The following is a 17,404-nucleotide window of genomic DNA, read 5'->3' on the forward strand; positions in this document are numbered from 1 at the left end:
TCATGCCTGTGAAGGTTTGTTATTTTTACATGGTCAGTTAAGTGGTAGATTCTTGGAATTCACTATTGTCTTCATAAATATGAATAGCACCTGTAAAATTTAATTTTCCCGTGAAATTTTAAAATGATTTTTAAGAGCATTTTACCATTTTGACTTAAACAATAATGCATCTGTAGTAATCTGAGTTAATTTGGGAATAGGAGATTAATCTTGATTGGTGAAAGGTTGGGAAAGATTTGAATTCTAGAATATTTTTTATTTTATCTTAATGCATAAAATCTGGAGCTATGATTAAAATTAAGTGTTGCCTAGTAGAAGTCCTTCGGGGAGCTACACTTCTGAATTAGATAAGAATGATTATAATTGAAATATCAATTGTCAAGGGTTACATGAAGATGTTAAAACCATTCTTTAAGGAGCACATTCTTTTATCTTTAATTTTGCTGAGTAAAATGTCTTTTCCATATGCAGTGAATTCAGCCTCCTCAAATTAGCAGTCCAAATTTATTTACTCACATATATTAATACTTTTGGAGCTGAAAGTCTTTAAAAACTCCTGAGCTTCTGTCTCAGTAGTCAATATTGCTCATAACTAAGCAGCTCTTAGCAGATGGTTGCTTTATGCTGCTGAATGTCAATGAGCTTTGTGCTCTTCTGAACTTAGTGTTGTCTATGGATATTTGGTAAACTTTAGGGAAAAATTTGTTGCAGTTTTAAAACTAAGTGTTTAGAACCTTGCTTGTCTAAAAAACAAGTGGTGTGGGATTTTTTTCTTCTTCCATCTTTAGAGTTGTCTTTATATCCCATGCAGTAGTGATCTCATTTTAGATGTATTTGACAGATTGGATAGTGTAGTCCCAAGTAAAATTGGAATTATCTTCTTGCTAAAATTTGGAATGTGCTCATGTATAATTTGGGGCACTGTGTTTTCTACTTTGTGAAATCTGGATGTTTGGTGACTTTTTGGACCCTTTGTTTTCTGGTCAAATATATGGTGAGATTAACTAAGTTAAAAATACTCTGAATATTGGCATCAGTTTTTCTATTTTATTTTAGAGAAGTCTAATTTGGGGTTTATATTCAAATCATTTTGATTTGGAAGAGATATAATTTTGTATTTGCATACCAGCAGGGGGCATTCTAGTCTAGATACAGCATTTGAAAGCCTTTTTTCTTTAAAATTATTTGTTTTGTTATATTCTTTTTTTCAATCAATACCATTCTTTAATTTTCTTTTAGAAACGTCATCTCAAAGGGAACTGTGAACATCCAATACTTAATAGTAATTTTCTACTTGATAATTTTCAAGACCCTTATCCAGTTTTTAAGAGAACTCCTATGGTTAAAAGAGTGAAAAATTTTGTTCTTAGGTATCCAAAGGCTTTGTATTTTTTAACATGGAAACAGAATTGCACTTTGATTTAAAATAATTTCAAGGAAAATAATTGTAGTTTAATATAATAAAAATACAGACTATATTTACCTGATAGACTTTTTCCCATTTTTTTCTTTAATTCTGACTTTTGAATAAGTTTTTCTTTAATCATTCTGATTTTTCAGATAAGAGATAATTTGTTGATAAGGATAGCTTCTAATTCAGTTATGCTTTGGACAGACTGCCAAATCATTTAACATACTTCTGAATTTAATCTGATGAATGCTTCAGTAAACTTTAAATTTGTCTTACCCCCCTTTTAAGTCCATTTGCCCTTCCCTTGGAGCCTCCATCTCCCTCTCTTTCTCTGTCTTCTGCACTCTCTGAGTATTCATTGTGTGTCCTCTCTTTAAAACCTAGAGATGAATGCAAATGTGTTAGAATTATTTTCTGTGGTCGGGAAATTTTTGAAGATCCTCTGAGTTATTTGGGTTAGCCTACTTCTTAAATATCTATGTTGATACTGTAAAGGTGTTTGTTCTCATTAGGCACAATGAAGCAAATCTTCCATATAATTACATTAGTGATACGTGACATTAAAGCCTAATTGGCTTATTTAAAATATCTAGCACATCCATTTCTTTTAGATTGTGAAAATTTAAAAGGTTATGAGTGCAGTTAAATATTCCTGGGTGAGAAATTTCAATTTTAGTACAATTTGTTGAGAATTAATTAGGACGTTTGACTAGAAGAAAAAGTGTAGAATGCCAATGAGATAGTTGTGTCTATTTATTTGAGTACAGAAATCAAAATTTCAATGATAGTTTTGGAAATCCCGATGAAGTTTACCGAGTTTTGACTTACCAAGTTCAAAGTAAGCTGCATAGAACTAGGATTATGATAAATACTTGAATGTTTTAGTGTGTATGTGTTTTGTTTTTACACTCAGACTTGTATTTTGTAGGAAATTGATGAAGCCTGTAAGAGAATAAAGCGTGAGGTTGATGATCTGGGCCCTGAAGTTGGTGACATTAAAATCATTCCATTATATTCTACACTTCCTCCTCAGCAACAGCAACGCATTTTTGAGCCTCCGCCTCCAAAAAAGCAGAATGGAGCAATTGGAAGAAAGGTTAGCCTAGAGATATTCTGTGTAAACATTTCATTAATACCAAAAGAACTGTCTATGAGAAAAGACACTATATCAAATTATTAAGGACTAAGTTATGTGTGATGGCAATCTGTGTTGCACACTACAAAATAATCTGTATTTAAAAAGCAAATAGAAAAAAGTATATTTTGGTATTATTTTGTGTATCTTTTGACCTTAAGTAAGAGCATGCACTGTTTCCTGTCCCCACAGGAAGCCCCTCTTAGTAAACGGGTGGTTGGTTATGATGGGTCAAGAAAGCAGGAGATGGCCAAGTGTTGTCTTTCTCTCCATTAAGTCACTTGGCAAAAGCTAAGCACTGTGTTCTTTCTTCAGTGGTTTGGCTTCTGCCTAGAATTTGCCTTAAGGACCTAACCAAATGTCATGTCTTACAGGTATGAAATATTGACTACAGAGATCTCTGATAACAGTAGCACTCATCATGCTGCCTAAATAGGTGGTTTCTATGAGTATGGGTGTCTGCCTGGCATAGAAAGGGACAAGGGTTTTCCAGACCTGTTTCTGGGCTCCCTTCTGGGAAGGGGATCTGAGTTGTAATTTGAAACTGAACAGTTACACTTTTATTAAGAGCAATGTTCTTACTAGATCTTCAAAAATAAGATTACATTGTCTGAAAAGGTTTGAAAAACATTAGTATAGTGGAGTCAATCATTAGGTTAAATAGTAGCTGCATATGAATTTTGGTAAGATTCTTAATCTTAAAGTTTTGATTTTTAAAAATAGGTATAGTTTACCATCATCACTTTAGGGGATTATCTTCAAGGATCACACTTTGTGTGTACAGGGTACTAATATATGTAAAATAAACTAATCCCTCAGGGTAACTATAACTACTATCAGTTCCTGGAGTATATTCATGTAAAAAAAAAGTGTTACTTGAAATATTACTTATGTATGATTTACTTGTTTGTCAGATTTAGAATTAATTGCTTTCTTCTTTCTAAATTCAGGACTAACAGACTCTCACAACTTTTTTCGGCTTTTTATTTCAATCTTTTTGCTAATGTTTATCATGATTATAGAAAAATTACACATTATAAAAGGATACTTAAATATATCAGGGCTAATTATTTCTTTACATGGCTGTGTAAAAGTTAAATGAACCAAATACATTTTTGAAATTGAAGAAGCTTAGTGAAGGGGTATACAACACCAGCCTAGTGGAATATAAATTATCAAGAGATTGATAGGGAAAAAAAATCAGGTTCTGAGTATTTCATAGATCAACAAGAGTAGTGAATATGACTTGACTTTTCAAAAACAGTTTGGTCATAGCTTCATTTTGTTGGACTTTCCAACTACTTTTGTCATAGTGTTGTCTCTGTGTTGTCTCTAGAACGTGTTAAAACATTTTCCCCGGTTAACTTTGTGTGCATTCTGAACTTTGGAGAAAAGTTGAAATTTTAGGTGATAGCTTTAGTATACAATTTTAAAGTTAATTTGTTGACTGAAGAATTCTGATTTTCTGAGGAATTCTTAGCTTAATTTTGTATTAGTGGATGTATGTAAATAAAGGTGTGGATTTCTTAAACATTCTATAGTAAAGAGTAGAGTGGAGGCAGATAATTTTTCTTGAAATCATGTATACTTTGGATATCTACATTTGTTTTAATTTTAAGCTGATTTTTTTTAACCATTGAGTAAATTTGGCATATAGCAAGATTTTCCATATTTGTGTCTTTTCACATAGCTCTTTTCATTCCATTTTTAGGCTTCCTTGAGAAGTATGGCCTGAATTTACTGAAATGTAGTTCACATCTGAATTCTTTGCTCTGTTAATTATTAGTTTATTGGAAATTTAGATTCAGTCTGGTGCCAGTCCAATGTGATACATTTTGTAGAATCTACAGCTTAAGCCCATGGGGAATAGAATTTATTTAACTGTATTGCTTTTTGTGTTCTTATAAATCCTAAGGATATCGAGGAGAATTTTGTCTTACTGGAAAGAGTGACTTGGCAACAGTTGGATATATGTGTGCTTGATGGCCAGAGATGACGAGCGAACCGCTGGAGTTCCCAGGGCAGGGCTTACCTTGGGAACCCGTCCTAGGGCCACAGTGATGCTTTATGACAGTGTTTCATTCAGCTGAAACTACATGACCTCTTGCTGGGAAATCATGTTCTCTCTTGGCATGAATCAACTTCATTTTAGAGTCTGAGAAGAACTGTCTCTAGCGTGCATGCATACACACATGCACCTATGACCCAAAGAGAGGGAGGGAGGACACAGTTTGTGTGTCATTCTCATTATGCGAAAAAAACGCTTTGAAGCCTGGCATGTTGAAGGAAAAATGAACGTTTTTATGGAAGCCTAGTGCACAGAGCAGGATTCATTCATCCATTCAAGTTTTTGATGCTGGACAACAGGGAAGCTGCCTGGAAGAAGATAGGACCAGAGAGAGCAGAAAATACACTCTAGCCAGGCACTAACTGGTAGTTTCAGAGGAGCAGGTGACCTACAGACGGACTGACTGGGTTAGAGTCGTCAGAAGGGTTGAGAGACTGTGTGGAAGGAGGAAGGGACGAATTTAAGTCCTGTGAAAGGAGAGTGGCTCTCTGCTGGAATAGGAAGAACTGGCAGTCAGTTGCTGTTTTCCTGTTGTCTTTTTTTTAAAATGCTGCAACTTTGATAATATCCCGTTTATATTATAAAATAAAGGACTAGAGGCCAGGCTTGCTGCTTCTGTCCTGAATTCACTGCCAGTTACTAGAATGGCGCTTTCATTCACAAGTGTTAAACTGTCACTGGTTGATATTTACAATTGATTTAAAAATACAAAGGAACATTTAGGGATTTATGGTCTGCTTCCAGTTGTGTAAAACCAAATAGGATTTGATTCATTTTTTGTTAAATTTGTTCTAATACAAGGATAATAGCTGGCATAGAGTAGAATGTAAGAAGTTAAAACGTTTGGAAACAAAGAGAATATTTAATAGTTTTTTAATTTCCACCAAAATAAGTGTAATTCTGTATTTATATTTGGACACCCTTTGTAAGGTAGTGCCTTATTTGTTGTTGTCTTACTCGTATTAATTTATGCAAAATAGGGCCTAATACAGTTGTAGAACTACCAAAAGCACCTTTTCGTATTAAAGTTTTAAAATGTAGGCTATATTAAGGGTAAAGTTTTAATGGGCATGGGGGATTTAACTAGCATTCCTTTTACAAATAGTTACTGAGTTCCTTTTATGTGGGCTTCTAACACAGCACTACTGGTGAATAGTTTCGAATTTTTAATGATCAAGAAAGGTTGAGGGGATCCCTGGGTGGCGCAGCGGTTTGGTGCCTGCCTTTGGCCCAGGGCGCGATCCTGGAGACCCGGGATCGAATCCCACATCAGGCTCCCGGTGCATGGAGCCTGCTTCTCCCTCTGCCTGTTGTGTCTCTGCCTCTCTCTCTCTCTCTCTCTCTGTATGACTATCATAAAAAAAAAAAAAAAAAAAAATGTTTAAAAAAAAAGAAAGGTTGAGAATGCATGTGTTTTTGTGAGTGTAGATTATTTTGCTTGTTTTGATCATGCTTGACATTTATTCAGATATTTGAGTTTAAGTTCAAGCTATGGTTTTGTTATAAGCGTTAAAAGTTTACTCAAATTTACTCATATGCATTTTTTGACTAAGACTTAGAATTGCTATTTTATAGATTTGATGTTATTAAAATCCAGGAACTACTCTTTGATTTTATTTAGGTTTCATTAATTTTATCCATACAAATAGCTGATTTTTCTGTAGCTTATCTTACAGTTTACTAATTAACATGGCTCAAAGCATACACTGCTCAATAAAAAAGAGAAATGGCCCTTGTGGAGATGGTTCTATAGTTTTAAAGAGAGGCTTAATGATCCACTATCTGAAGATAACTTAGTGTGGTACTGCTGGGATGTGGACAGATAAAGAAGTTAATGTCCTTACTGAATTGGCAACCCCCACAGAATTCCCTGGGGACTGAAAATCCAAACTAGTTGAACCTAAGTGCATTATTGTGTCCAAATAGAATTCAAATAGAGTAACTTAGGGTACTCTCACTTCTACTACTTCTAAGTGGAATTATTGAAATAAATCAAAGTGGATTTCATTGCGAGGCATGTTATTGAGGGGGAAACACTTATTTCCATGTTACAGTCTAGAAAGCTTGTATCATTTGTGTATATTCCCATGTGTTGTATGTAGATCCCCTGACCAAATTCAGGATCACTTTGTGTTCTGAACAGTTCCTAATTAGATCATATGCAAGCTACATCTAGAACACACTTAGGGCTTGCATTAGTCTACTACTAAGGTTTCGAGGAAGCTAGATAACTTTTTATCATCTCATGTATTTGTTCTTGCGCATCATATATATATATATATGTTTTCTTTAGCCATAGCTAGAATTACCTCTCCAGCTTTAGTAGTAAAGTCATTAGAAGAAGCATTCTTGAAAGTCCTACAGTTTGTTACAGGAGTTTTCCCCCTTTTTGTCCCCAAACCTACCTCCCATGGTTTACGAGCCCTGCCTTTTTTTTCATAGTACTTTAATAAATCAGTATGGCAAATAAGTCCTATTCAAAAAGCTTTTATTACCTTAAAGCTTTTTAACCAATTTACTTTTAGTCCTTGGAAGAAAGCCTAAGGTCTTTTTTTTTTTTTTTTTAACACCTCTGTTTTGGAGTTTGACTTTTGGTTGGCAGTAGACTATCGATAAGGACATGGGGTTTGCCAGCTTGGCATAATCCTGTGATTCTTAAATCCACAGTTCTTGTAAGTATTACATTATTTGCCACACAGACATAGCCAAAGACGCATGCACACCAAGTGAAATTATTTTCTAAAGAAAAATTACTTTAGGGGTGCCTGGGTGGCTCAGTTGATTAAAAGCCTCCCTTCTATTGAGGTCTTGATTTGGGGATCCTGGAGTCAGATTCCCTGCTCATGGGGGAGCCTGCTGCTTCCTCTCCCTTTGCCACTTCCCCTGCTTGTGCTCTCTTTCTTTCAAATAAATAAAATCTTTTAAAAATTATTTTTAAATTCTGAAGAATTGATCATAACAAGAAATTTTTCCATACTAACTGTATTCTGTTTTAGAAGAAACATGTGAAATGTATTTTTTTATTTCCTCCACTGCTCTAAATCTGTATCCAAAACTATTATAATATCACCCCAGAATTCCAGAAAACCATAAGACCTTTTATATAATCACAAGCATGTCACTGGTTCTGTAATAGGTTTATAAGGACTTTCTCTATTTATTGCCTAATTTTGTTAACAGTTTTGTCTTAGCTAGATGAATATTCAGGAATTATAAAAGCAAATGGAGATTTGGGAGTGTTAAAACCTTTAGCTACTTAGGTTGGCTTCCAGGCTCTGTCACTGACTTCTAAATTCATTGCTCCTTCCAGGTCAACGTACTTGACTTTGTAGAAGAATATTAAACTCAGGATATTTATTCAAATTCACCTGTCAATTTCATAGCCTTGTTTTTTGTTTTTAAGATTTTATTCATTTATTCATGAGAGACAGAGAAAGAGAGGCAGAGACACAGGCAGAGGGAGAAGCAGGCTCCGTGCAGGAAGCCCGATGTGGGACTTGATTCCAGGTCTCCAGGCCCTGGGCCGAAGGCAGGTGCCAAACCGCGGAGCCACCCAGGGATCCCCTCATAGCCTTGTTTATGTTTGCTTTGGTTCTAATTTTTGAGCCATGTGCGTGCCATCTTAAATGTACTGAAAACTGTATTTGAGTAACATTAGATGACCTGCGTTCCTTATCATTTGCTAGTTACCAGTCTTTGCAACTACACAATACAAAAAAAGGAAGGATTTTTGGTTTTAGATGTGTGAATGATTCTAAAATATTAACCTGTCAATAGGTCTCTAGTAAATTTTCAAAACCTCCAGGATTTCCTGGTGGTATGAGTCTTTTTCATTTCTCAGATGTGCCTATGGGCTTTTTTGCCTGTATGTCATAGTTTAAGCTGAATCTTCTACTCCTAGTGTTCTTGTTCCCTTCTCTCTCGTGGTAGATTCCACCTTACTCTAGACAACTCAAATGGTAAGTTTCCTTGGTCTTAACTGTGGAAGTAAACCCTTTTTAAGTCTCAGGGTGAGTCTATGGTGTCATTTACACTATGCATGTGTAATCTTCCTTCACAGGCTGCAAGAGCAGGCCCTGTATCTGATTCATCTTTTTTGTCCTCTGCTTGCATATACAGGCATTTTCACTTAATGGCACTTTTCTGTTCCTGAAAAATCAAAGGTTCTGGGGGAAAAACAATCTAACAAGAATCCCATTTTCTTATCGTTAAATAAGAAAAATTATGTGACATGTTATTCTCAAACCCCAGCCAGTTTCCTAAAATAGATCTAACATACATCACACGCTTACGTAAAGAAAAAAACAAGGGATCATATTAGTATGTAAATACTTGAAACGTTTTTCCCTGGCAGTAAAAGGTTCAAATGATTAACAGTTGCTTTGAATGCAGTGACATCTTCTTTGAAATTGTATACTTTCTAAAACATCTGCATTTGATTCTGATGATGTGCCAATGCTTCTTAGATCTTAACTTGAGATTTTGTCCCCCTGTGCCCTCCTGTGCCATTTTGTTTTAAATGTTTAGTTTTGGTGATACAAAGTTCCCTTTGTAAATACTGCCAGAAAATACCAAAAGATATACATGTTTTGTGGACTTTGGATAATAACCAAAGTAGTGTTCTGTCAGCAAGACATGTAAGGCAAGCTATTATACTGTTTCATCAATAATTTTTCGCTTGATGCTATCTTTCTGTTTAAGTAATGAAAACATATGTGATTGAGTGATAACCTGAAATAATAGCTTTCTTTGAAAAAGGAATTTGCTATGATGGACTAAATGAGATTTTGAATTAAGATCTTAAATATTAATTTGTCTTTGTATTGCATTGCATTGGCCATTGAGGATGAAACCTTATTTCTAGTTTACTTACTGGATTGAAATTCATTAGTGAAAGGTCATGGCTACCCTTATGGTTTTTTTCAATTTTACTTCATTTATAATATAATTTATATACTGTTTATTTCTTAACAGGTAGTTGTGTCAACTAACATTGCAGAGACTTCTCTGACAATAGATGGTGTGGTATTTGTGATTGATCCTGGATTTGCAAAACAAAAGGTACATACTTTAATACTTTAGTTGTTTACTTTATTAAATTGGTGTTAGCTTAAGAGTACATACTGTGTTGTGTACTTGTTCAGTGACTAGAATTTACTTTTTAGAATTATTTTCCTGTTGTCTTGTGTTTTGTTTTCAGACTTTGGTGATATGAACCCTTTCTGTTCTTAGCTGACTATCCTTTATTAAACCCATGCATAATGTTGAATCCTAGGCCTTTTTTTTTTTTTTTTTTTTTAAGGGTGCTTTGGGGTTTTTTTGTTTGTTTCTCTGTAGCAGTTGGAAGTGTTTCGGTTTCTGTGTTCATTTAAGGAGTATGAGAGTAGTAATAAGAGGACAGGATTGTCATTCTTGTAGGTTGATCACCCAGTAAGATTAGAGTTTCTATTATGTGTTGGGCATAGTATCTGAAAAGGTTTTAACGTTATCTTCTAGTTGAGCAGTGCTGAATACCAAGCACTTTGGCCAGAGGAAGTGACTACTCAGGAAATAACTGGTGATGTTGTATGATTCACAGATTTTTAAAATTACATTTGGTTACATTTTATAGGTATAATTGGGAGAATTTGTTGCATGCAGTATTTATGTTTCTGATGGAAATTTTTCACTTTAAACTGGCAGTGTGTAACTGACCTCTGAACTGAGTTCAAAATATTTTTCTTGATGTTCACACTGAACATCAGGTATTGAAATTGACAGGTTCTTTACAGGCAAAAGCCTTCAACACTGTTGATCCACTCTAAAAAAGCAAAGTAAAGCTGGTAGAACTGAAATTAATTTTCAGTTAGGAGGAGTAAGGATGATGTAAGCTTTTAATTAAGAAGAGTGAAGATGATGTAAGCTTTGTGTGTAATAGATAAGAACCTTTCCATGTTAGCTTGAGTCTTCAGAATGATTATTTCAGAATATCTGAAAGAAAGTTAAGGCACAACCAGTTCTCAGTTTCTGTCTCTGATGTGCAGCCTTCATCACTATACTGCTTTGTTTATTTTGAGATTAGCTGTGGACTTTGCATACAGATTACAGTTTTGTGGTTAACTGAAGGAAAAATTCTTACATTATTTTCATTCTTATAGGTGTATAATCCTCGAATCAGAGTTGAGTCTCTTTTGGTAACAGCCATTAGTAAAGCTTCAGCTCAGCAGAGGGCTGGTCGAGCTGGGCGTACAAGACCTGGGAAATGCTTCAGACTTTATACAGAGAAAGCTTATAAAACAGAAATGCAGGTAAGAGGTTTTGCTGTATCCTTCCTGTGTTTGGAAGGTTAAGTTGAATTTGTTACCAGAAGAAAATTGCTTTATTTACTTCATCTTGCCTTTTGGCACCATAAGCGCCTTACATTTTCCCTGAGTGAGATTTATGGTGTAATCTACCAATACAGCTCTCTGTTAAAATTTTAAGTTGAAGTGAACAGTTCGCAGTAACACTTTCAACCCTGTAAAGATAGTTCACAGAAGGTGTCTGATTCCTTTCTGGTATATTCCACCAGTATTCTTCTCCTGTGGATCATTGGTTTAGAAGTAATGCCAAAGTAAATAGCTAAAGAGGCAGAGAACAGGTATGTTTTGTTTTCTGGAGCAAGAGGATTAAGGCATGTTTAACAATAAACACTTTTGTTTTTTGCTAGGATAACACCTATCCTGAGATTTTGCGTTCTAATTTAGGATCAGTTGTGTTACAATTGAAGAAGCTTGGTATTGATGATTTGGTGCATTTTGACTTTATGGATCCACCAGGTATGAATTCTCAAAGCATATTTTAGCAAGCCTTTTAACCAAAATTCACTATCTCTACATCTTATCTCACACACACACACACACCCTTTACTTTTTCTTGTAGTATGCGTCAAGAAAAGTCCTATATGTTAGTATTAAAACTAAGAATGACAACTATATGAGAAAGTTTTTTTTTTTTTTCTTTCCTCAGAGTAACTAAATTATCCCGGGAATTACTGACCCAGCAGGAAAATGAGAAATTTCTAATTTTTCTTTTTGTTAGGAATTAATTTATTTAGGAAAATGACAGTTTTAACTACTGTGCAGGAAAATATTGCAAATTTATATGAATTGTTGTTTGCTAGAACTCTAACTGAATTTGATGACAGTTTGAGTTTGGTCCACTGAAGAATGAAAAATGAGATTGCTTATAATAGTTTGTACTTTATCACCTTTTTGCTTGTTAAAGCAGTTTGTCTAATAGATTGCCTTTTCCCCCAGCTCCTGAAACTCTGATGAGAGCCTTAGAACTTTTGAATTACCTGGCTGCTTTAAATGATGATGGAGATCTGACTGAATTGGGATCCATGATGGCAGAGTTTCCTCTAGATCCACAGCTCGCTAAAATGGTTATTGCAAGTTGTGACTACAACTGTTCTAATGAGGTCCTATCTATTACTGCTATGTTGTCAGGTAATAGAGGGAAAGGAACTAAAAAAAGCCCAGCTCTTCACAGTTTGGGTGGACTTCACATTTGGTTTTGTTTTTTATTATTTAGTATGATAGTAGATTTTATAGATGGTTTTGAGGAGCTCATTTTGTTTCCTAAATATCTTGTAAATAGATTTATGAAGATACAGTATTTACAAAAGTAAAGTAATTGCTTGTGCACAAAATAATAGTAAAAACATTGGCTCTCTTGAGTGCGAATAAAAATTGCAATAAGAAAAGAACAAGTCTGAACACAATTGTAACAGTTCTTTGGTAGGTTCATCAGTTTTGCGGTTTATTACTGAAAGTACAAGAAGAACTTTGTTCTAGTACTTGGCACTATTAAGTGAGCCTGGGACAAACCCAAACTATCATTTAAATTGAACTTTTCCTACACATATAAATAATATATTCTAGTGGCAGTTGAGCAAATGTGAATTTCAAACTTAGTATCAAATAAATAGAAGTAGTAATGTGTAATTTTAGGTTTAAAATCTCATCAGATCATAATTCTTTTACAATGGCAGAAAACAGTTGATACGTGAAAGACACCTAATAGATAATATTGCTGATTTCGGAAATTGGAGCATTAAGGTTAACAAGTCATGCTGTTTTTAGTAGCAGTAAAGCGTATCCATCAATGAATTATAACTTGGAAATTAGATTTTCCAAAAAGAAGAAATATGATTAACAGCTTTACACTGATTCTTACAGCTAAAAAATAGAAGACATTTTATATTTTTACTGATGACCAAAGTACTCTATACTATACTACTAGTTCCAGTACTGGGGAGAATGACTTCAGTTTCAGAGTGGTTTATTAGTCTATAATTATAACCTAATGCCTCAAATAATTCAAAATCTTACATGGAATTAAAAGATAAATTGAAAAATTTTATAATTATAAAATTATGGCTTAGTTTAGATGTATGATATGTTTTAATGGTGTGAATTTTTTATTTAAGAACTAGCTAAAAATGTTTTTTTGCAGAGTTATGACTGATCAGACTCAGAGCAGATGGGCAGGGCAGTATCGAATCATTTTAATAAAATTGTAGTCTCACTTGCGGAGGTGGTGGTAGGTTGTTGTCTGCCTTTCTTACATGTTTTTGTTAGATGCTCCCAGTTGGTACTTACCCAAGATTTTAGTTTTAGAGAAAGTGTGGGGCAAGGGTTAACAGATTGCATATTTATTTGTTATCTGCTCAGATTTTATTCTTCCAGTTTCTCTTATCAGGCATACTATATAATTACCATCGTTTGAGTCTATATTACTAGTTCTTTAAAAAACTGGTCATTGTGACGCAGTTGAAATCTTCCACCTATATCTCTTATTTGTAATAAGGAGCTCTGTACAACACAGGAGTTTATTAGCACATCAAGAGAATGGACATTTATGTTTAGTGATTATTAAGCAAGGCACTTGTCGGGGGCGGGTATTAAAAGGTGAGGAAGAAGTCACAGAACAAAAACAGTTTGCCAAGCTTATACTGTTTTGTTTTTCATTTAAATAGTTTTTGACATTTTCAGGTCCTGATATAAATAGTGCAAATCAGGGGCCTTATAGAGTGCTACTTATTCCCACTGTTAATTCTGGGAGCTAGTTCACTTTTACTTTCGTATCTTTGAGAGGTTTCTGTACTTTCATGAATTAGCTTGCTTCAATTACATTAAGCAAGACATTTAATTAATATTTATTGTGATCATGTGTCATTGTCTCTATTTGGCTTCTTTGGTATCTTTTAAAGGGGAAACTGTATGGGAAAGTAATTTGATACTGTATTTGATCTTGTTGTTGATTATTCCCATTATCTTCTATCTGGACTGATTCATTTATACTTTTTTATATTGAAAAGGTTTTAAGAGCTTTAAAAATGTGTTGACAAAGTCCCAAGCTGTTAAGTATTTTTACTTTCATACTGCTTTTATGACTATGGAATTGCTAAAGTGAATTAAGGAAAGTTGTATTTTAAAAATGTAGTGCACGCTTTGTAACAACTTAAAATTTTATGTGAATTAACATCGAGGCTCTAAACAAATACTGTAGTTACATATTTTGATGACCCTTGAAATAATGACTGTTTCAGACTAATTGTCAACTTTCAAATATTGGATTTGGTTTTTATATTGAGGTTTTGATTCAAATAACCAAATAACAGTTTTTTTTTTTTAAACTTGGGACGTCATTTTCTAATCTTTTTATTAAAATGCTGGAAAACTAGGCTGAATTTCCTCAGCCTTTTTGAATTTTCTTAATTCAAAGGCGGTTTAACCTTCCACCACTACTGCTATCATCAAAACCCAACATTTCATGATATTTTTTATGTTTCCATATGCTTCTGCTCACCGGTGCTAATAGTGATACCCACCAGTTGGTAATAGCCATAGCATTAGGGAAAAAATTACAATAGAAATGTGGCAATAGACTGGTTAGAAAGTGGTTTTTAGCCCTGCAGTGGGCAGATACAGCTTCATAACTTCCATAGCCATTCAGTGGATTCAGTGGATGGCCTTTTGAAAAATTACATTTAGCTTAAAGGCTATTGACACCATAATTCTGGTTATTGGTAGAGCTATCGGCACTGGTTTTTGAAATAAGTTGAGCTTTCTATTTCTAGTATCTTGATGGCCTTCAGAATAGCTGTTTGATGCCTACTTTTAGATCTAGTTAAAATCATCAGGTACTCTGTAGCTTTGAAACCCTCTTGTCTTACAGATGTGGTTAGGTGTTGATGTACCAAATCAAGGTAGTAAACAGTCCAAGATGCAGTTGGAGGCCATCCTGCCCTGCCCTATGCTCTGTGAACTGACCTAGCTAGGCCTTGTTCCTCTATCTGTGAATGCGTGACTCATCGATATGGGCGTTTGTGTTGGGCCCATACCAACCTTGTTTAGTCCCACAGTGTTTTGTTCGCCCCACGGAGGCCAAGAAAGCCGCAGATGAAGCCAAGATGAGATTTGCCCACATAGATGGAGATCATCTGACACTGCTGAATGTCTACCACGCTTTTAAACAAAGTAAGTGTAAATTAGATTGAAGGCACTCTTTTGTCTAAATGTCACTTGCAGTATATAAGATGTTTCTTCATCTCACTTTCATTTATTATCTGTGACAACTTTACATTAGAAACCCAGAGGTACTTTAGAAAAAACTCCTGACTAGCATTTAAAATGGAAATTGTCTGTCTTTTTCAAAGTTGTTTACTCTTATAATCAGTGGGGAAAATACCTATTATAGAAAGCTGGAAAATGGAGAGCGTTAAAAACAAAATACCAGTATAATATTTACCACTAATACACAGATTTTTATATACTTTGTTTCACTGTTTATTTTCATTCGTTTTGTGTGTTTAGTTTTGTATTATTTATAGAATCTTTACTGTTTAGTAATTTTACTAATAAGTAGCTCTTAAATACAAAACTAAGAAAATAGAAAAATGGGCTGTAGATGTGAATCAGCGTTCTCAGTCAGGCTTCAAGTGGTCTGTAAACATGAGGAGGAAAGTCAACTCTACTTGTAGTTCAAGAGCATTATTATCTAGGGGTACCATTTTCTCACCTACAAAATTGGCAGAGGTTAGGGCAAAGTAGTCCTTAGCTATGTAGGAGTGGGTTTAGTGAAACAGTCCTACAAGAGAGGTGGAACTATAAATTGATGTGGTCTTTGTGAAAAGCAGTAGATTTTATGTTACTGAGAAAGTTAAGTTCAGATCCTGTGACTCAGAAATAATCTATGAATAATCTCTGATCTTCCAGTATCCTGTGCACACAGATATAATTAAAGATTTCATCCCAGAATTATTTATGATAGTAAAAAAGGGTGGGAGGGAATTACCTTAATGCCCACCAGTAAAAAGATAGTTCAGAATTTATGCTATAGCCACATGATGAAATACTGTTCCAGGCTCCATCCCAGGACCCTGTGATCATGACCTGAGCTGAAGGCAGACGGTTAACTGGCTGAGCCACCCGGGCGCCCTGTTCTAGCTTTAAATCATGTTTTCGGAGAATATTTAGTGACATGAAAAACATTTTCCAGTTGTTTGAAAATAAGGAAATACAGTCATAATGAAGTTATTGCCAGATGCTATTATTGGAATCCACCATTTATAAAAGTTAAATGAGAGAACTTCAATTAAAGAAAAAAATGGAGGGATCCCTGGGTGGCGCAGCGGTTTGGCGCCTGCCTTTGGCCCAGGGCGCGATCCTGGAGACCCTGGATCGAATCCCACGTCGGGCTCCCGGTGCATGGAGCCTGCTTCTCCCTCTGCCTGTGTCTCTGCCTCTCTCTCTCTGTGACTATCATAAATAAATAAAAAAAAAAAAAAAGAAAGAAAAAAATGGAGAAATAATTGCGAGTTTTGAAAATTTTTGATTTCTACATATCAGTAGGTTAACCTCTTAGATATGTAATCAAGTAACGATAGCCTTACATCATCACACTTTACCAAAAATGTGGAGTTCACGGTCAGTAAAGTGTATGGTTTCTGCCAATAAGAAAATGGTTTCCTAATTTACTATAGCATTGCCATTTGTTATCTCCTAAAACTTTTGTTTATACTCCTAAAATAGTCTGGTCATTTTAACACATCTCTTTTGGGATGGAGGTGAATTTATTTATCTCAGAATCCAAAAGTACTGCAGAGTGGAACAAAAGGCATAGCTGCCAACGTGCTGCATGTCTGTGGCTTACATATCAACTCTGTCATGAGTTGAATAGAATTGATAAATATCTGGTGAAGAAGCAAAGGCCACTACACAGCTTACTTAAGAACATTTTATCCCTCTTGTGTTCAATGTATTGATAACACATAATGTTAAAGACTATTCCTGATAGGTTTGATCTGTCCCAAGAAATATGCTATATTCCTACATGTGCCACATTGTATTGTGGTGGTTGAGCTGAGCACCGAGCACATAATTAACTGACAGTGGGAATGGCTGCAGAGAGGAAGGCCTTGAGAAGGATTCACGTCCATCTTAGTTCTCAAAATCCTTTGTTATCTTTAAGATACTGTTTTAAGTGGAAATTAAAGATTTCTAAAGGATCAGCATGGGTTTTTTACCATGTATGTGTCACAAGAAATTTTAATGTTCCGTAAATTAGGAGATTGTGTTCATTTGTTTTAAGTTTTGATAAATGGCACAGCCACGTGTTAATAGGACTAGCAGAGGGAGTGAGTTAGAGTGGTAACATCCATTCCCTAGATGCTTGATCCTTGTCTTCCTGCTACATGCTTCTTATGTTTTATTATTTTATTCTATATACTTGTAATAAATAAGGTCAAAGGAAATCGGATGAC

The 17,404-nt window shown here is 34.9% G+C and overlaps 1 protein-coding gene across 1 annotated transcript in view; it reads left to right on the forward strand.

Annotated features, from left to right (window-relative positions):
• Positions 1–17,404, forward strand: part of DHX15 (DEAH-box helicase 15) — a 59,572-nt gene that overhangs the window by 34,768 nt on the left and 7,400 nt on the right. The window contains exons 6-11 of the mRNA XM_077880920.1: positions 2,340–2,507; positions 9,589–9,675; positions 10,752–10,901; positions 11,303–11,411; positions 11,892–12,083; positions 14,997–15,119. Coding sequence (XP_077737046.1) covers positions 2,340–2,507; positions 9,589–9,675; positions 10,752–10,901; positions 11,303–11,411; positions 11,892–12,083; positions 14,997–15,119 — 829 coding nt within the window. The remainder of the gene's footprint in view (positions 1–2,339; positions 2,508–9,588; positions 9,676–10,751; positions 10,902–11,302; positions 11,412–11,891; positions 12,084–14,996; positions 15,120–17,404) is intronic.

Source organism: Canis aureus, chromosome 2 (genome assembly GCF_053574225.1).
Source record: "Canis aureus isolate CA01 chromosome 2, VMU_Caureus_v.1.0, whole genome shotgun sequence".
NCBI classification, from domain to species: Eukaryota; Metazoa; Chordata; class Mammalia; order Carnivora; family Canidae; genus Canis; species Canis aureus.